Genomic DNA, 20,851 nt, shown 5'->3' on the forward strand with positions numbered 1-20,851 from the left:
AACCGGAGCATCAGCATCTGCCCGACCCCACGCAAAACACCGTCCTGCGATTGCTTCCAAGAGGGCAGAGCAAGCTTCTGCGGGGCGCGAGCAGGAACAGCGGCCACGCACAGACCCGCGTCCTCGGGCGGCCACGCTGCCGCCCGGCACAAGAGCCAGCTCGAGGCCCCAGCAGGACTCCGGCAGTTTAAGCCCCAATCTCAGAATTAGGCGGCCCACAGCGCTGCAAACAAAGCACGTCAGCACACCGATCCGGTTATTTTAAGGCAGTTTGAATGACAGCTACGCGAAAACTCAGCATTTTATTAAGCACCCAGATACACTGAAAACTGGAAAAAACTAAGAAGTATTTCTCAGCGTTAAGCCTTCTGCACGGTTTCAAGCTTCGCATCGCTGCAGTGCTAGCTCTTCTTCCGCTTACTCTTGGGACGCAGTTGATCATTTTCTGGCATTCGGGGCCGACGCGACTTTCTTTTGTTAACTCTCAGGCGCAGAAAACTGCTGCTGGGGGGAAAAAAAAAAAAAAGAGGAACGTATGGTTTTGAAGATGCTCTAAACACGGCAAATACTAAGGCTGAATTAAAGCGCTGTTAAGCAGTATGTGGGCACACACACGTATGCGTTACTGGTGATGATGAAGAGAAACACTGCTCTGCCTTCTTGTTTGAAGAAGATGACGGCACCCACGAACCGTCCCATTCACCCTGAGCACGCAGGGACAGGGGAGTCGCGGTGTCTCTCCTCCTGTCACCAGGGACCAGTTTGGAACAGGAAGAAGCGGCAGCAACCTTTCGAATTCTTTGTCCATAAATGAGAAGAGCCCCTGGCGCTGACAAAACCATGATTACGTTATACCAGAAAAGGTTGACTTGAAACAGAGTCATCCTCAGCAGCACAGCCACCAAGGAAAAGGACAAGTGGTTTTGGTCACGGTTACCCAAGAAGGAAAGCGCATGGGACTCCCATCTTTAAACAGGCTCTCTTTGCCAGAAGCTCTTCTCATTTATGGACAAAGAATTTTCCACTGGGAACTCAAAGAAATGTTTTCTTTTTAGTCATAGAGTTAATTAAAAAAGTTAAACTAGCCATACTTAAATTAAGCAGCTAATTTCCATCATTCAGCCTCAGAGCTTAAAATTCCACGTAGTGTTGACATGAAAGATATCACATCCATCAATAGCTATTGCTAATTAAACATTCCTTATAAATGCACTCTTTTTTTTTTTTACCATTTGCTAGGATGAATCCATCCTGCAGGAACTATTCATTTGGCTTAAACTGGGAATTCACAACTGAAAATAACAACGGAAAACTCTCAAATGCCAAAGTCCGTGTCTCTGTTGACTGCCCCAAGATGTACACTAAAAGAGATTAACAGGAACAACTCGTATTTCAGAGCTCAGTTCAGCACCACGATGGAAACAGAACTCCTGCATCTGAGACCATTAACCATGTCCAGGAAGATCAGCGCGAATCCCAACACAATAAACATTAGTCTGTACCTCTGGAGACGGCAGTATGATTAAATGCACATACCTGCAGAGCGCAGAAAGAAGAGACGATGCATAAGCACAACCCTGTCCAACCCTCCCCAATCCTCAACCTTACAAACATAACTTCTATAGTGCATGAAGACCGAAGGCGAAGGCCTTTCCCTCCCAGCTGTGCCCCCCACTCCCTGATCTCCATCCCCTGCATTCACTCAGTGGAGAGGATCACTCATGTTAACCTAGAAGCAGCTAAGGTTTTAAAAGTTAGTGAAATTAGATATTAAAATAACCTCTTTATATGTGTCACCTTTTTTTCTGCTGCAGTTCACAATTTTGCATTATTTAAATGCAATGCAAATGCTAAGGCTGTTTTGTGAAACCTCTCAGTACAGTAATGCATTCCCAAAGGCGGTCCCACGCCGAACTAATCCACAGGCTAACTGATGAACGTATTCATAAATGGATACACAGGTGTTTTAAGACTGCCATGATCCAAATTATTTTTTTCCTTTAAATTAAGCTCTAAAATAGCTATTTTCAATTAAACCCAAGAGAGCTGCTGCTCTTTGTATCCATCATACCCAGCTCTTGTATGTGGGCCATATCTTCTGTTCTAGGCCAAGGAGAACTCGCCTATCTCCATCCAACACTGCCATTGTATGACAGAGCAAAGGATAATTAACCTTGGTGGTTAGGTCGTTATGAGCCTCTGCTGAATGACACTGGAGCACCACGCTCTTTAGGGACAGGATAAGACATGGAAGTGATACACTAACCCTTCTCCAGAGCACATGGCTTTGGCCATTGATGGATGAAGGATCCTGAGCTGGATGGACAACTTGTCCGATGCAGTGTATCGCCTATTAATCACCTTTGCTTTCCCCATCCTCGGGTGCTTTGCCAGCTCACAGGCACAGAGCAGCCTCACAGCTCTCCAAGCCAGCTGGAGCCCTTCGGCTGCACCCACTGGGTACCAAACGGCCACGGCCTTGACACTGAGCTTCCCCCAGACAAGACTACCTCCCTGGCCCCACGCTGCCAGAGGTACTGCTCCCAGCAGCCACAGCTGGCGAATGAATCGGTGAATGAAATCTACTCCCGATGGTCTGCAAAGCACTTACCGATGGTGAGACCAGTCTGACAAAACAAGGTAAGGCTCCTTCTCCAAAAACTAACTGCATTAAATAAAGCTAACATTCATTAAACACTTGATGTTTCTTTGCCTAAAATTAATTGCTGCACTTGCCCGGAGACATTATTTGGCTATGAAGAGCAGAAACTATATACACAGACAAGGCTGTGAAAAAGGGGGTGTTCTTACCAATTTTTATTTATTTATTTGAGATCATCTTGTCAGATACAATTGGCACACTGGCACAGTTTGGGAAGAACTCTGCATTGATTACTTACTAATGAATTGTTGAGGTCTAGGTTGAAATAGCCTGTCTATAGGTTGACAGAAAACTGACAAGAAGTAATTCTTGAGATTTGGTAAATTATTTCAAATACAAGTAAACAATTAATATAAATGAAGAATGTTTAGGGGCTCATCTAATTTGCTATTCACTATCACCCTTCAAGCCTCTCGGTATTGTTTTGTGTTTTCTTCACAGGGGTGCTGTGTACACTCCAGAGGACAGGTTCCGCGAGGACTCTAACCCTGCCGTGCTGCCTTCCACGGCACTGTGCACTACTGCCTTCACAAGGACTCGGTTATGCTACAGAAAAGCATACTAAGTGATGGTCTGCAGAACTCAGATAGCTACATCTTGATAAGCAGTCAGTAATACAATGAGCTCTTCGCCGCCACGTGTTATGAGGAAGGAGACAGACCACAGGGAGCACTCGCAGGCACGCCAGGCAATGCTGGGACTGCTCACATGATTTATAGCTGCTTGTGTAAGTTTGGAGAGCGCTTAAATAAGATGCTTGTGTAATACTGGAGACCGAGACGGCTGTGAGGTGCAAACAATGACACAGCTGCACCACCTCCGCGACTCGCTTGAATACCCGAATGTCACACCACTCTAGCTAGATACCATCGGGACAGCTCAGTGCCACTGTTATGTATTTCATTGCAGCTGTCATACTGATCGAGCCTTTCTGAAATAAACAAATAACTAATTCTTGGTTAGTAACATTTTAAGTTGGCCAAAGAGACAGAATCTGTGCCCAGTACCAGCACTGGTGACTTCAGAGGAGTCTAAAACCAGCTTGTGCCACAAATGCCAATATAGAATTCGCATAAAAAACAAGCAGTAACGTATCTGAGAAAAGACATACCTGCACAGGAATCACTCCACTGAAGAAGTGTGACATTTCACTAAAGAGAAAGGTAATAATGTCCAAAAATATGCCGGTTAATGAGGTTCCACTGTATTATGGGGAACTTGTGGAGGATGCAAGATATTCAAAAGGCTGAAAAAGGGAAATACAGTGGCTGGGCAGGGGTGACAGAACACAGAGAGGCACAAACCAGGCCAAAACATTTGTTTTTCATAGAATGGCCCACAGGAGGGTCAGCTACAGCGAGGTCTCAGCTGGAACACCAGAACAGTGTATATAGCACATTGTTTCCCCCCCCCCAACATTCCCTTCTCCTCCAAAGGAGGCTAGAAAAGAAAAACAACTAGAGGGATTAGAGGTGTAGGGTACATGACTTATAAGGGAAGGTTACAGAAACTGGTTTTGCTTCCCCTGGAAAAAAGAGAAGACTGAGGAGAAATGCTAACATTCTTTAACGAAAGTTGCAGATTTGCTTTACTTAACATTCTTCTGCACTTATCAACCTGGCCAAACTTTATTACCACTCAGCTTAAACCCACCAAATGACTGAGAAGTTTCCTGGGTGAAGGAAATTACCAAAGGAACAAATGATTTTGCTGTGAATACATCGTAACGAATTCATCGATTACTGCTAGGTAGAAACACTCCATTAATGAACTCTAGTACTATTTTCATTATTGACATTCCTATTTCTTCTTCCACTAGGGAACACGTTTTTCCAGCTCGCGCAAGAAGCCACAGATGCCAGACCCTTAAGCCATAGCATATTATCTCCTGTACTGCAGAAAACAATTCTGCCAATTGGCATCTCCAGAATGGAGTTCAGGGACTACAAAAAAAGAACATACAATAATTTGATTGTACCATCACCAAAATTAATTGCAAGTCACTGACCGCTGATAAAGAAACTATAGTCCACCATCTGCAAGTTTGGAGATGGCAATCTCCAAAGATACAGAAAATATGACTGGGAAGATGAAGACTGTTGGCCTTGCTATTCACCTTCACAAAATGTCTCAAAAATACTTTTAAATTGGAGGTTTTTACCATATATGGTAGACTAGCTACTACCTACAAAATGAAAGCTAGATGTAATAAATAGAAGCCACATACTCCAGGCATTACATGGATAATTAAAATATCATCAGAAGTATGTTGAATATCCTCCTACAGGAAGCACAGAATCATCAAAACCTACTTTTTCCCTCAATAAAAGAGGCTGCAATGAATTCTTATAGAAAATGCTGAGGAAGTACACAGTTCCCCATGGTAATTAATTACAGTTCTACCATTAAGTGCAAGTTTGTTTTAAAAATATGTACCTCTTCTTACCATTCTTCATGCTGGTGCAGAACAATTCACTCCGTGGCTGTTATCTCTTGGCCCGCTCCTGAGCCCTCGCACAAGCTAGCAGAGCCCTGACGGCACGGAGCATCACAACATCCACAGGGTATGATTTCCAGCCCCATCCTCCACCACCACGCCAGAGCAATCACTTTACGTACTCAAAAGCTGAACTGATTGGGTACATTTTTATGCCAATGTTTGCATCCTGGTAAAGGTCACTGGCTTTAAAAGCAAAAGCACACAAGCTCATCACACCAACCAGCATCGGACACCCTTGCATCTTCACTCTCATCAGATGAAGTAATTTTAACAGGTACAGTTTGAAAAACTGGCAGCGGTTCCAACCAAATGTTTTTAGGTTGCTATGAAGTTCCAATTTGTCATGGATGAAGCAGGCTGCTTGCTACGTCAGCCATGGGAACACAGACATTCGCACGGTGCTCTGCTGCCAGCCTCGTGAACTGCCTCTCCACACAGTGGATCACTGCGGGACAGACAAGTTTTCCATGCCAAGTTCCTATGACTAAGGCCAGCCAACACAACTGCTTCTGGCAGCGTACGCCACATGCCATTCTTCCACATAACCAGAAAAATGTGTCCTTGACCCCCACCTGCAAGCACAAGCAGGAATCAATTCCTCCAACAGACCTTCTCCGGAAAGCCTTCTCCTCTGCACCCAGGGTTTCCAGCCTCTCAGGTAAACACCCCAGTCCTGACAAAGGAAACACCTGTAATTTCCATTACAGTTTGAGCTGACTATTGTTCTTCCTAAATGTAATCTCCTCCAAAAATGAAGCAGATGTATTAATTCTTCAACACAGATGTGGTATTTTGTCCCAAATTGATTTTAACAAAATGCCTTGAGACCTGACCAGGTGGATTTTTCCCGTTCAAACAGATAGTCAAGCAGACAAACAGCACAGATTGAATTATAATTTTAGAAAAATATACACAATTAATATCCTAACTCAGGGCAGGTACAGAAGTACAATTAAGGTAAAGCATTTATTAAAAAAAAATGAAAAATACTCTGCTGGATAGCCAGGAACAGCAATGCCATCCATTCCCTGCCAGGAAAACATCTGCCAGCCCCGTGGAAGGAGCCACGCTGCTCACTCCTGGAGCACGTCCCAGCTGCGACCAGCCCTGGCCAGGCTAGCAAGGAGCTGCAGCATGATCCTCCTCAGCAGGAGCTAGCACAGTCACAACGAGCAAGGAACCAGGACCACAGGAAACATGGCAAAAAGCACCTGTCCCGCAATCTAGACGCAGCCTCAAAGCGTTAGTAGACTATGAGAGATAAGAACGAGCTTAGAGGCATTTGTAGCAACTGCTAAGAATGGTCATTACCAAGCTCCACAAATTCAGTAAGTTCCCAACTACAACCAAGAGGAAATCAAGAAACTTCTTGTAACTTCTTATGTCCCCCTCCTCATCTCCTCACTTCTGTCCAGCTACCGTCCCTCCCTGCCCTGGTTTCCCACCAAGTAAGTCAGAGGCAACTGTGGTAGCAGCAGCAGCATCATGTGCATACTGCCAAGGACAGAGATGCACATACATGAGAACTGCTCTCGTGCAGCTGGCAGGGGCAGCTCTCAGTTGTCTTGAATTCTTCACCCACGTCTTTCACTCCTCTCCAAACAGAAGAGGATGCACTCAAAGGGAAAGACACCCGTTTTCTCCATCTCTTGCTGTGCATTTTCATGCCTCAAGCATCTAATCAAGGCAACGCAGGGAGCTGCAGGCTGCTGGCTGGCTCCCTCGCCCTCCAGCTCTGGTAGCCACAGTTCCACCTTTCCTGTTTTGATCACAATTGAGAGCCACAAATCCTTATGCATTGACTTTTATTCAGGAGCCCAATTCCTAGCTATCTAATTCACTAGGAAATAGCCAGCTGAGATATAATACTTCACAGGTAATTGATAATTACGCAATGAGGTGGTTACCAAGGACTTTAGATGATCCCTGATCTCATGATCCCTAACCCCTGTTTATCAGGGTCATGCATAAATCTTGTAGCAGATCTAAAAACATCTGTGAAAGATAGCTGTGGCTGCTTACTCTTTGATACATGGCAGCAGCACCAGAAGACCATCACCAGGGGAACAGAGCAGCATCTGCAATACGTACAACCAAGTATTTTTTACTTTACTGCCCGTCTCAATGAGTCACTTCCAGGTACTACAAAATAAAGTGCGCTTGTGAGCGTCCTTCCAGTGAACACCGCTCACCTTCCCAAAGTGATGCCTCCCTCTACAAGAAAGGCTTTATGATTACTTGCTGTTTTTCCAGTGGTGTGCTCCCCATTGACCTCTGACACCGCTGTAATCAAGGTCTTATCAGTGCTTCCATTAAAGCTCCTTAAAATCCATTAGATTATCTAAACACACATTTTAAGAGTTACAAATGCTATTTCTGTCATTAATCACGAATTTTAAGAGCTGTCACAATCTATTGGCCACATATGTATGTAATGGATAATAGACAAAACTGTGTCATAAATACTCTTTAAAAAGCAGACTAAGAGAATTAAATGCAATATGGTTCTCATCACGCCCCTAAGATCAACTACCAAAGTGGACGTGATATTTGAAGAGAGATCCCAGATCAAGCCAATTTCAACTGCAAGGGTAAACTGTACCTACTTTTGCAGACTCCAACAGTCTTCATTCCTATTTGTATAACTACGAAGCTTTCATCTGATCTAACACTACACTATTCCAAATTTCACTATAACTGCACACCTTCAACGCCCCCATATATCCCTGTATTTCCTCTCCATCTTCACGCATTTCATTGGATTACTTCAGGAATCCTTGGATGGTTTCTTAGTACAACACCTTGCACAACTAGACCCGAATTTTAAATATTATCGCTATATAACAGAAGGAGATTTTTGGTTTTAAGAAATAAGATGTTAAGATTTTAAAAACAAGAAAGTGCTCTTCTCTCTTCAAACAGAAGTAAATCAAAACAGATACTGCAACTCCAGCACGTTCAACTTGGCAGAGATGTAGGTAAGATTGACAACAATGTAACTTTAAATACAGTAGAAAATCAGAGTCTCTTAATTTTCCATAAATACCAGTTCCCTCGGTTTTTTTTTTCTTTTTTTAAAATATATATTAATACTCAAATATACCCTAGAACAATGATTTTCAACCAGTCATCTGTGGATCCTTGGAGCACCCAGGTATTATTTTCCACGGATCCAAAACCACTGACCAAATTGTATCTCCCACAACTGTGGAGATTCACCAAGAACCTGACTTTTTAGAGACATTTGCCTCTCCTGCAGAAAACGAACAGGATTCCACAAACTGGAAACTACTGACATAAATCAGTCACAAGGACTTTTCCACCCACATATTCTACTTACTTGTCAGAGGACGCTGAACATGTCTCAGACCCTTGAGGATCTCTCAAAATGTCTGAACTGGAGCTGAAGGGGAAAATAAAACAGATGTAAATTATTTTAGTAACACCTACAGCAAAGCAGGGCTCCACTTAGCAAAGGCACTAGAATCCGTAGATGAGACAGACCCCTCCACGCAGCACTGGCAACGAGAAGTAATTTCAACCAACAAGAAATAATTTCAACTAACAGCACAGTCCAGAAAGTTCTGGCTCTGCATCACGTAATTTTCAGAGTTATTACTGGGTCTCACTGTCATTATTTAACATACAAGACAATTCTCTCTGTTCGGGTCTGCTTGTTGGTAACTACAATAGCTTTATATTCACAGGCACCAGACAATTTCTCTGAAGAGGATTTGCAAGATACTTCGGTGGGTAAAGTACAACATTTCAAAGAGTAAAGGTGCTTTCAACCCCAAAACTCAAGGCTTAGGTGTAAGCTTACATTTTGACCATAACAAAAAAAAAAAAAAAATCAACATCAAAGAAAAAACCTTAACGTTGAAATTGTAGTGACAAAAACCCAACCTGCCAAGACTGTCAGCACATCCAGATAAAAGCCAAGTGACAGATGCTTTGCCAGCCACCACAGTAACTCATCACACGAACAGAGGTGGCTCATTTTGAGCCGGTTGAAGCAAGTTTTCCTTGTCAAACCTACCTTCCGAAGAAAAGGCACAATCTAGAAAAGAGACGAAAGCATACGCTGCACAGGGTCATAACAGTCTTCAGCTGCTATCTGCCCCTGAAGTAAAACGTTTTTGCTCTGTGGTTTGATCACATATTCTGAAAAGACTACAACTGACCATTGAAAGACGTATTTTATAAAGCTATTTATTTCTTAATTAAAATAATTAATTTAAAACTTTAATGGATGCTTTTCTTAGACAAAGGAAAAAAAGCATCTCAGTGCCTTGGCTACTGCAAATTGAGGTGAATGAGGATTGAATCAAGCTAGATGCGTCACAACTTTTTTTTTTTTAAAACCTGCTTGAAAAGTTTATTTAGGTTTTCATCTTTTGTAAGAGCAAGCACATAAATGCATAAAGTCTTTATGGTTATTTTGTTTCTTTTAAACACTTAGGCCTATACAAATTTAAAAAACTTTTCTAGTAGTGAAGAGTTATACAATGCTCACTGGACTAGAGGCTAAGCACCCATCTGCAAAGCTGAAGAACGACTCCCATTGCAGAAGTTAGGGGTTCACGTCAGCTCCTAAAGGAACCCAACAGACCTCCTCGAGGCACTAACGTGACACGGTTGCTTACCAGCCATGCCCTCAACAACGATGGAGCAGAATTTTGCTTGCTACGTTTGTATGTATTTTACAGTAGTCACAGAGGCTACTTAAATCAGGGTGTTATTAAATTCAGCTAACACTATTGCATCAACTGTGGAAGAATCCCTGCATATGTAGATACATGCACACATGTACATACACACACACGTATTTAATTAACTACGTGTATGAGCTCAGTGATGTCAGCCAGACTTCTTCACAGGCTCAAAATTAAAAAAAAAACAAACAACTACACATATGATTTCAGCCTGTATTCTAAATAATAAGAAAATTTTGTCAAATTTCAATAAAATCTGAATTAAGTGAACACAATACTCTGGTCAATTATTGATAAATAACTTTTATTGCATGTTCAGGCTCCGTGATATAAACTATTGCAAAGTTCTCAAGTATATGTCAAATTGCAGAAATCAACTAACAAGTTGGAGAATGTTGTTTTCTGGAAACGATCTTTCAAAAAGACACCTGGCAGCTCACACAGTCTGTACATTATTGCAGAAATTACATAACAAACTATGTTACACAAACAGTTGGGAGATTTTAGTGTAAACCATGGGACAGCAGTTGGATACCAGTTCTCTTGGATTTACTTTAAAGGTTTTACAACAAAATTAATCCCCTGTTTGTTAGAAGACAGCAGACAAGTTGTAAAAATACATCCCCAAAGTCATAACTTTATACACAGCTCTCAGTGCGTTTATGTTTGTTCAAAACACGTATTAAGGAAAACAGCCCTGAAATACTCATCCTCACAGGATGGACTCCAGCACGGCAAAGCAGAGTCCTGATAATATGGACAATTGCTGAAGTCTACAAATGGTATTTCCACCAAAAAGAACTTTTAACAAACAACGTGTCTCGTACTAGAGAGGTCGTCTTCGTATAGAAGACGCATGTAGTGATTTTACTGGGCACTTTTCAAAGGTGGAGCCGCATTTGCAGTCCCTGGGACGAAGGAAGCTGAAAGCTGCTCCCTGCCCGTTTCAGCCCCAGGGAGCCTCCGCACACCTCCCAGTGCAGGTACCACCGTCTGCTGCCCGCTTTACCATTTCAGTATCATTTTTGCTGGATGAAGACCACTTTGTGCAAATACACAGTAAACAGCACTCCTTACCAAGAAGTACAGCTGACTGTCTTTGCACTATCTCTGATGGAGAGTTACAAACCGCTTTGTATGCCATTTCCATATCCCAGAAGTCTAAGATCTTAGCTCATTACCTGGGTCACAGATTTTCGAGAACAGGAGTCAGAAGTTGACTAACACGCTTAATATTCATAACATATTGCATCATTAGAGAAGATGATAATTCAAACAGGAGAAGGAATTTAAACCCAAATAATGTCGTCTGACAGCTGACAAGGCTCAGGGCGCGCTAGGAATGATTTGGGCACACCCTCATCATCCGTAGAGAGCCCTCTGGGTAGAACATCTATTTTAGGCAGTCAGCAGAAGAGCGCGTTGCTGGGCTGCTCCTGCTCGGCCATACAGTTTTTCACCGTCATCCTGGGCTCTCCTGACCACGCGCACGCTTTCGGTGGCTCCCGGTCCCCCTGCCCGCTGCACCAGCACAGCCCGCACTGCGGGTTCTCCATGCCCATGGCTTAACCCCAGCGCCTCTCATCAGCCTGGATCTCTCTCAGAGACGCCAGCCAGCGTGTCCTCGCAGCAGGAACACAGAACATTGCTTCCACCATCTGAACATGCCCTAAATTGAGCTAGGATTCAGCCTCAGGGATCTCCACACCCTCAGTGTAATGCATTAGAAAACACCAGCTCCTAGGACACACTGGGAATCACATGCAAACATACTTTTTTTTTTTAAGCTTTTCTTAAATAAATTAATAAATAGCATGCAACTTTCATAAGGTGGCAGGATTTCTTTCATCTATTACCATTTTGTCTCCTCCCGTTGCCTGTTCTTCCCTCTGAAGTGAGATTCATCAGATGTTACTGTGGCAATAACTACAGAACCACCAACAAGATTTCATGGGAGAAAAACACCACCAGATTAGATTAGAGAAACCTTAAACACATGCACATTTAGTCATAAAGATAAAAAGGAAAAAGATACCAAAAATATACACAAAGCACTGGTGCCATATGGAGAAAATTATTTTGAAACAAAATGGATTTAAAAGTTTTGCGTGCATTTTTACAAATTAAAAGCAGTGACTGCATTTATAGGGAAAAATGTTTTATCCCTGCACCAGTTATCAATACCACTGCTTACAATAACCGGAAGAGGAGCAGGCACAGCCCAAACCCCAGTCCCATGCACGACTGCTCGGGTGGAGGCAAGGAAGCCCTGGGCCACAGTCAACGGAGGGAAGAGGGTCACTGTATCTTCCCAATTGCTCCTCAAAGCATGAGCTGAACAGGGCTACATCTTGGTAATGCAACTGTCGGCTGGACCCGTTACAATTAACTGCACTCCTTGGTTACCAAGCTTGCCTCTTCCCACAGCCTGGGCTCAGGCAACCGTTTAAATTTCTTATTTCAGCACCAAATCTAATATGAAATGTTCAAATGAAAAACATGGTAAAACACACTGTAAAAACAATGGCGGATGGGGAAAGTTTTGAAGTCCAGCATTTTTTTTACTCTCAAAATTATAAGTCCGTCAAAAACTCGTTTTTGGTACACAAACTGGATGCCCGAGGAATGAGTTACCATACTTATAAATCCTACCCCGATGTTCCAGTTATATTTAAAAAATAGAAGGGGGTGGGGGGGAGGACAAGGGGCTATTTGTGTGCTTTTAGTCCCCTAAAATAGAAAAAGAACAGGTTTGATGCCTGAACATGATGTACTTCCTTGCCTTGAAAAATGTAGCATTATTATCATTTATCACCAACTGTGTTTGTCACAAGCAAAACAATAAAATTGAAAAAATTTGGCTAACACTCAGAACAATAATGGAAGTTGATAATTTGCATGTGTCATTCACAGTCTATGCCTACCACATTATTTTAAAACTGAGCACAAAATGTCCTAGAGTGAGTTACCACCTTAGCCTTAGATGTGAACGGCTATCAGCTCGAGAGTAATCAGAGCCCCCCAGCAAACCAAATCAACTCTTATGCTGTAATTGCATTGAGAGAACGAGAATTTACATACGTAACACAAAACCAAGCTGCAGGGTTGTGAACTTTCCAGTTGTAGCTAAAATTGTTTCTTGTTTCAGAATTTCTTCAAACAACCCATTGTTCCAAGCCAGTCACTCAATGAAATAGTTCTCTGCATCTAGTCTCTCTTAAACAACAATTTCTTTTACAAAGACTGAGCAATTGCTTGGTTTTGAGTTGAAGTAATTATATACCTTTTTTCCACGTGCCGGGGAAAAGAATTGTTTGCAAATTAAAAAAACTCCTTAAATATGCCAGACAGTTGAAAAAACAACTATCCAAAAACATTTTCAACTAAGCAAAAGAAATTTTGACCATCAACTGAATTCATATTTTAAAATATTTTTTTTTCCCCTGAAAAAAAACTCCTAAGCTCATCTTATCATTGAATGTATTCACTTAAACTGAAGAAAACAAATTAAATAAAAAAGAAACAGCTACTTCACTATGTATGCTGTTTCTAAGAATTTTAGCCTAGGGAGCCCAAAGAGATCACAGAATTTAGAATAGTTTTGTTCCTTTCTTCAGTATTTTCTGCCTTTTCAATACCCCATAGATATCTACCTATACTGGGGCCAGACAAAGCAAGACACATCTTCAGACTGTATTCAGACTCCAAATCCAAGACAATTTCCCGCAAGAGGTTTTCTGTCCTTTTCTTTAATAAAGGTCATTCTATGCTAAGATTTTACATAGCAGTTCCAGATGAGTAATTTTGTATAGCAAAACCATTAAAGTTGTGAAACCTTACTGCTCAAGATGCAACAGGCTGACAGAGAAGGTGACAAGGTGTGAAGAGGTTTCATTTCCTGGACTTGTTCTTGTCTCCAGGTTGAGAAAAGTGCAGCTCCAATGACTCGGGCAATTCCCCAACTCTGCCTCACTTTTCTGCAGGATTAGTTTCTTCTGGGCACTTACAGATAATCAACCAAGAGAAAACTATTCCTTTCTTGACCATCATTTGGATTTGACTCCCCCCCCAGCCTTTTTTTTTTTTTCTTTCCAAGATAAACACACCACCTCAAAATAGCGAGAAAAAAGCTGACGTAAGTGTGAATAACATGTCTTGTTCTAAAAATGAAAGGAGCAAATGTCTCTTTGAATTTGGTTATTTTAAGGCATATTAAGTTCCTTCTTGGCTTCATGGTGAACAACCAGTGTCCTTTAATCAGTCCATCTTGCTGTGCCTTATGTACTTAGCTCTGGTACGTGCATTGTACATTTTTTTCCTCGGTGCTGGCATGAGAAATGAGCTACAGGCTGACTCATTTTACCAATGTCATTTGAAGGTGAATGCCCAGTCACAAGAACTGAGGGAAAATAGTTTTCTCCACTTTACAATCCTGCCTCCACTTTGACCTGCCTGTGATAAATATTATGAGCTTGCTGCTGGAGTCGCCATAAGTCCTGTGTAACATCCAAGATCAATCATTTACAACAAAGTCTTCCCTGGCTTCCCAGTACCCCCTCTTCAAACCACGCACCCCTGGCACCACTTCATCTTCCTGTCCTTGGAGAACAGCAGGTTTGCCAGCCTTGGACCTTCCCCAGGACTCCCCATGGAGGGCTCTCGTCTATACTAAACCTTACATCGGTTCAGCTGTTTCACTGTTTCTCTTGACCCTTTCCAGGCTTTCAGTGGCCTCCTCTGCACCTTGAGAGCATGCCTTTGAGGCTCTGCCTTCAGAAAAGGAAAAGATCCACTGGATCTATCTTAACTACTTTCCTTGGGAGTCTGGCAACAGCTGGGACATCATGCAGGCTAAAGCACTAGAGAACATCAGTGCACTATCACTTCTGTTTTCAGGGCTTAAAGATGTCCAAACCCCATGGCTCTAGACTAGGGACTCATGTCCTTCTGAATACGTGCCAAATATAATCACTTTCCCCCATACACATCTGAGGTCATCAGCTGTTACTGTTTGAAATTACTTCTCCAGGACTCTGTCCACCATGCCTCACAGTTCTCAGCCATTGGTTACAGCTCACAGTTTTTGGAAGAAAGGCATGAATCAACAACATAGCAGAGAAGTATCGTCATCCTTCCACAACGAACTCCTATTTGAGGCCAAAAATCAAAGAGAAAATGCCCCTATCCTAACATTGTAATATACACCACCTCTGAGCCAAAGTAGTTCAAAATTTATTAAGTCAAAAACGTACTAAAGAACTGAAAAAGGCAGTTATTCCCCCGACCAACACATTTTCATATACTTCTCTCACGTGACAGTGATGGCCAGCCTAGGGATCAGGACAAGGCTTTCTTTAAACTCAGACTAAAGCAACTGCCAGGGAAGAGCTTACACAACTTCTTCAGCCATTCCGTCCTGTCAACAGTCTCTTTGACAAACCGATGTCTGCTGAGAGGTTTTCAGAGGACTGCTGCCATCCAGTGAACTCCAGACTAACTGAAGCACAGCTCCCTATTTCGACCTCTTCTTCAGCCGGTGAACTAAAGCCCAAATTCTGCAAAGCATGTAAACTTAAGAATAAGTGACCAGCTAAATCCAGATCTTAGATCCTGATCAATAGCTCCTAAACTTAATGCCAAAAAGTCCCACCTATTGCAAATGAGGCCCCTTGCTTGGGCATGAACCTCACCTGGCAGACACTGCAGTCGCTCTGTGTATTCCAACGGCAGAGAGATTTATATAAGCTGCAGATATAGCACTTTTCCACCAGGATTTCAAAATTAAGTCACTGTGTTTCAGTGTACACCTTAATATCTCAGATGAGGCCAAAAATATATATTGTCTACTGTCGCAAGTCTTTCACTCTAGTCATCAAGAACTGACATTTTCTTCTAACGTGAAGTTTTAAAGAGAAATAATGTTTAAAAAAAACTGAATATTATCCCCATTATATAAAATACTTTTAATAGAATATTTCCTCTATGTAGTTCATTAACTGGCTTATCGCTGTCCCACCTAGTTTCTTTTCTGATTTTCCTATTGTTTAAGTAGTTGCATAAAATTTGGCTTCAGTCCCAGAAGGTAAAAGAATGCAATGGGACTATTTATATGGAGCACTAGAATTCTGTGAAAGCTTTATGTATGACTTCATAGCTTTGAAAAATTATCCTTTAAAAGTCATGGCTTTGCTTTGGTGCTTGTCTGTTATGCACATTTTGCTCTCTTGGTGGGATCATCAATTTATTAAAAGATCAAACATGTTGGGGTCAGTGCTATAACCTCCATGCATGGCCTGTATCTTTTTTCCAGCAGGCATAAAATTTTTATTTTCCTCAATTAAAGTATCAACTTTTGAGTAATATCAGTACATCAGTGATCCTTGTACAATGTATGAATTTCTAATATTGACCAACTGCTCCCTTAGCAAATATTGATATCAGATTGGCAAAAGGCAGATGTTCTTATGAAGGAGAAAACATAAGAATCATTAATTTACTTGCAGCATCTTTTTACAGAGCAAACATTTCAACTCTCCGACTTCAAGATTGTTTTGTTATATTCTATATGCTCCTCAAAATCCTAATTTTCTTTTAATCCATCATAACATCAGCCCTCCATTTAGAAGTGCTCTCTTCATAAACACACAGCATGCAGATTTGGACTTCCAAACATATTTCAGGTTTTGACATCTCAATGTGAAAAACGTTTACCCTTGTCAAAGGATATCCTCTTATTATCAGAAATAAAATGCAAGCCTCAGAAAAATCATGACTTGGTACAATAGCACAATGCTACTTAAACCCTCGAAATCTAAATCATTCTTTTTTGATTTGTGCTATGTTTATTTCACTACACTGAACAAAACATTAACTCCATGGTAACCAGAGAGTGGCAAAATACACCACTTTCTTTCATGCAGTTTATATGACTATGCCTACTTTTTACAGTCTTTGAAAATCTTGCCATAATTCAGGTCCATTTTAATTACCAGAAATGTGTAAGCAGCGTACTGGGAGTATGAGCCACAGTTCAACATGTACCTGGCACTTTTATACCTACCTGATTCCTGGCAAACTGAAAGAGAGAGGCAAGAAACCTGTAGTCCAAAGCTAGTCTGTAGGCATGGCAGAACCTGACATGCCTCAAAGGGCCAAACTAGGGCCTGGGTATTGCACTGGGATATCAGCCTGCTGTTTTCTCAGAGTAGCTATCAGGAACAGAAACAGGAAAGACAAAAAGCACATTTAATTGTTTTTCATAAGCGTTCCCCCACATCAGTATTTGGAGAGGAGTGATCCCTGTAACCTTTGTTTGTTTCCCAGAAAACACAGAAAAACGCACCAGAGTGTTTTTCAGAAAGGTACGGTTTGGCATGGGGAACACTGTGGTGAGACAAGAGGGGCCTTCCATGCATCACAAGGCATCATGTATCACCTCAGCTAAGCTTTCACTGTAGTATTATTGCTGTTTTCACCTTTTTGAGCAGAGTATAAAAAGCAGGGGTTTGGATGTATAGGATGAGAATCTACAGTGTGTAATGCCCTATGGCACACTCCAGAGCTGAGCTGCCAAGCAGCTGAGTTGAATACACAATATAACCGGACAACCCACCACTTCGTAGAACCTCTTGACCAGTGCAGTAGCTAGCTTTTAAGGTTAAGCAAACTGCCCTATATTCAAAGAAAAACAAATAAAAAACACACCACACATACAAACCAGGGTATATGCACAAAGTAGGAAAGCGAAGAGAAAATCCCAGAGAGATTCTGAAAAAACAATTCTGTGCAGACTCTAGTAATTCTGTTCCTGTTCCACAGGAGCTGAATTTAAGAGTAAACCACAGGGAGCTATTAAGCATGTGGTTTTTTTTAAAAGAAGGTCCAAATATCTGTGATGCATACCGACTGGTCTGTACAACTGAGAGATTCCGTGTTTGATTCAAGAAGTCTATGGAAATAATTCATTTGGAGAGAGTGAATGCATGAAAAGAAGGAATAAACAACTCTGCCTTGAGCCAGACATAATGCAAACAAATGCACACTTTCCAACAAAATCTGCCAACTTGGTTCATGAACGCAGATTCAGATCATTAGTAACTGCCACAGGCTAATATCCTTTAGCAAACTTTCTTACAGTCTCTTAGACGCACTTTCATCCAGACTTTAAGTTGTTACACACAAGCCTGCAGACAGAAGAAGGTAAAGAATAAAAGTTTAACTTTGATGTCAAAGGCCATGGGGAGAATCATTCATAACGTCATTCACGCACCAAATTGGCAGCGAAATAGAGATTTAATGATACCTTGGATAAGCTAATACAAGCCATTTCTACCTCCCAAGAACTTACTCTGTAAGATTAAAATTCCAAATTTTCTAAGGTCCTTAATGCCAAAAGGTTAATTTGCAATCAAAAAAAATTGGGAAAATAGGGAAGAACAGAAACACCTCATTTAAATTCTGGATGAAGAGTCAAGCTGAAGGCATTTATTTTGTGGAACTAAAATAACAGTCAGAGCTCTAGGGCAACCGCAACAGCGGGCACAGTGAGGATGAAGCAGCTCCGTCTATCACCTGTGCACCCGTCAAACGTGGTATCACGTACAGATCTGCAAGAGTTGGCCTTGCATTAGCCCCGGGGGAGAGCTTCTGTCTGGGTTCCTGCCTGCCACTGTCACACAAACCAAACGTCAGGTTCCTGCTGCCACACGCTTCCCCAGAACTGCCTGTCAGCAGCAGAGCAGCCATGGCCCAAGCCACAAACTGGAAAGCTGAGGCTTCAGGCACATAAAACCAGTCTCTCGAACAAAGCCACAGGGCCAGTTTCTTCCTTTCTAAGTGAGCACTGAAGAGTTGTTTTCCCTCGCCCATTTCATCTTTCAGTACAGATCCCGAGTGGAGCAGCTTCAAGAAGAGATTGTCACAACCCAGAACAGTGCAAGCCTGCAAGGGCCTTTTAGGGGGTACATCTCCCCCTCCAGTTTAGGGTTTAGTTCTTGGTCCATTTCTAAAAGGGCTTCCGTGCTTAAAATCAGGAGGGCTCTAGCTGTGAATCACAAGGCAACACTGCTAAGCCAGGCACCTGCACACTGCCAAGGGCAGACTTCAAAAGACACTCTGACCTGTGGTGTCCACTGCTAAGTCCTTACGACTCACCGCTCAGCATGCTGCTTCACACAAAGCTAATTCTGAAGCCCTTAATTCTTCTTAACTCTTAATTCTTCTAAGATTTAAGACGAAAGGCTGACAGAGCTGAGACTGTTTAGCCTTCAGAAGAGAAGGCTCAAGGGGATCTTACCAATATTTAGCAACACCTGATGGGAGGGAGCGAAGACAACAGTCTATTCGCAATGGTATCCAGTGACAGAACAAGAGACAACGGGCACAAACTGAAACACAGGAAAATTCCCTCAAAACATAAGAAGCAGCCTTTGTACTGTGGGGGTGGTCAAACACTGCAGCAGGTTGCCCAGAGAGGGTATGGAGTCTCCATCCCTGGAGATATTAAAACCCAACTGCACAAGGTCCTGGGCAGCCCGCTCCAGCTGACCCTGCTCTGTGCACGGTTGGACTAGACGATCCCCAGAGGGTCACCCGCCTCTGTGATTAAGTGTGTCCTACTGAGATCGGTGGATTCTGCTCGCAAGACCACAGACCTGAAAATAAGATACTCAAATATCGGGTATTACAACGTGCAAATCTCTTCATGAGTCCAGGGCACTGGACCCTATTTTAAAAGTGAAGAAATTACAGAGGTAACAGTTACCTGCATCACAGGGAAGGAAAAAAATATTATCATTTGCACGACATCCTGAGAAACTTAGATAAAGCTAGTACATCAGTAATCTTAATAGGTTTGTTACACGTTAAACAGCAAATACAATGATATGCCACGTTTATCAATTTTACAGTAACAATTCAGACAGAAAGACACATTACACCAAAGAGGGGAAAGGCCACCGGGAGGGGAACATCTTTATTGGTATATAACACATGTTTGAAGCCAAACAAAAATGTAATGATGTTTTGAAACAGCAACAAAGACCCTTTCTGCCTCCATGTAAGTGATCTGCCCAGCCAGCATATTGCTGTTTACAGACAAGTATTTACTGTATGCTCCCATTTAGTTCAAGTAAATGGAAACAGGCAGCAAAACCTGATCATATAAAACAAAGACATTTAACATTTGATGCTCTCTAATCCCCCAAGTTGATCTCCTCTTTCCTATGTCTTCCTAGGCTTTCATTCACCGTTTAATATTTACCTCTGTGAAAGGCAACATCTTTAATGCCCATGCTGCCTTTTAAAAACTCTTTGTGAACCAAAAATTAATTTAGAAAAATTTGTTTCTGTTACACTTTTCAACAACTAAATTGTTCTTTTAATAAACGATGATGAAGCCAAGCACTATATTATTCTTCATATTTGCAGACGGAGGAAGGGGAACATAATATGGGTGTAATGGGTGGGAAATTAAGAAATGTTACTCCTAGCTCAGCTGTTGACCTTCAGCAACTTCCTCTGATTATCTCCCACTTCTAAACATAGGAAACCTTTTTCTTCCTGGTGATGCAGACCTGCAAAAGGTGCCTTCTCCTCTCATTTCTGTTATCAACAAGATAGCGAGATTATTATCAAAACTAGCTTTCTTACTTTTAGACACATATCAAAAAACGGTTATTTGGTATTTGTTTTCAATGACTTTTTTCCCTTTCTTCCAGAAACTGGGGCCACAGCAACCAGTATTGCAAAAGGATGTTTATCTAAGTATTCATTGTCATCATCTTTGACAATTGATGCAGTAGTAGACAGCAAATTATGATCTATGAAGTAAATATCTTAAACAGAGATAAACACTACCTTCAAAAACTAGATTGATCTTATCAGCAGTAACAGCTGAGTCTCCAATAAAATTACCACTGAACTATCAAAAGCACAAAATCTTACATTATTTATAAAGCCTTCCTTGATCCTTCA

The 20,851-nt window shown here is 41.8% G+C and overlaps 1 protein-coding gene across 2 annotated transcripts in view; it reads right to left on the bottom strand.

The window, feature by feature from the left end:
* Nucleotides 1-283: 283 nt before the first annotated feature.
* Nucleotides 284-20,851, bottom strand: part of RAD18 (RAD18 E3 ubiquitin protein ligase) — a 56,191-nt gene continuing 35,623 nt past the window's right edge. Inside the window, exons 1-3 of one of the 2 annotated variants that reach the window (XR_663432.1) lie at nucleotides 13,718-13,941; nucleotides 8,503-8,565; nucleotides 479-504 (exon numbers count right to left, since the gene is read on the bottom strand). Coding sequence is in view for 1 of the 2 variants with exons in the window: in XM_009320094.1 (XP_009318369.1) it covers nucleotides 402-501; nucleotides 8,503-8,565 (163 nt within the window). In the remaining variant the exon portion in view is untranslated. Of the gene's footprint in view, nucleotides 505-8,502; nucleotides 8,566-13,717; nucleotides 13,942-20,851 lie in introns of those variants that run through there. The other variant, XM_009320094.1, reaches the window with a different exon arrangement.

This window comes from Pygoscelis adeliae, unplaced genomic scaffold (assembly GCF_000699105.1).
Source record: "Pygoscelis adeliae isolate BGI_AS28 unplaced genomic scaffold, ASM69910v1 Scaffold302, whole genome shotgun sequence".
Classification (NCBI taxonomy): Eukaryota; Metazoa; Chordata; class Aves; order Sphenisciformes; family Spheniscidae; genus Pygoscelis; species Pygoscelis adeliae.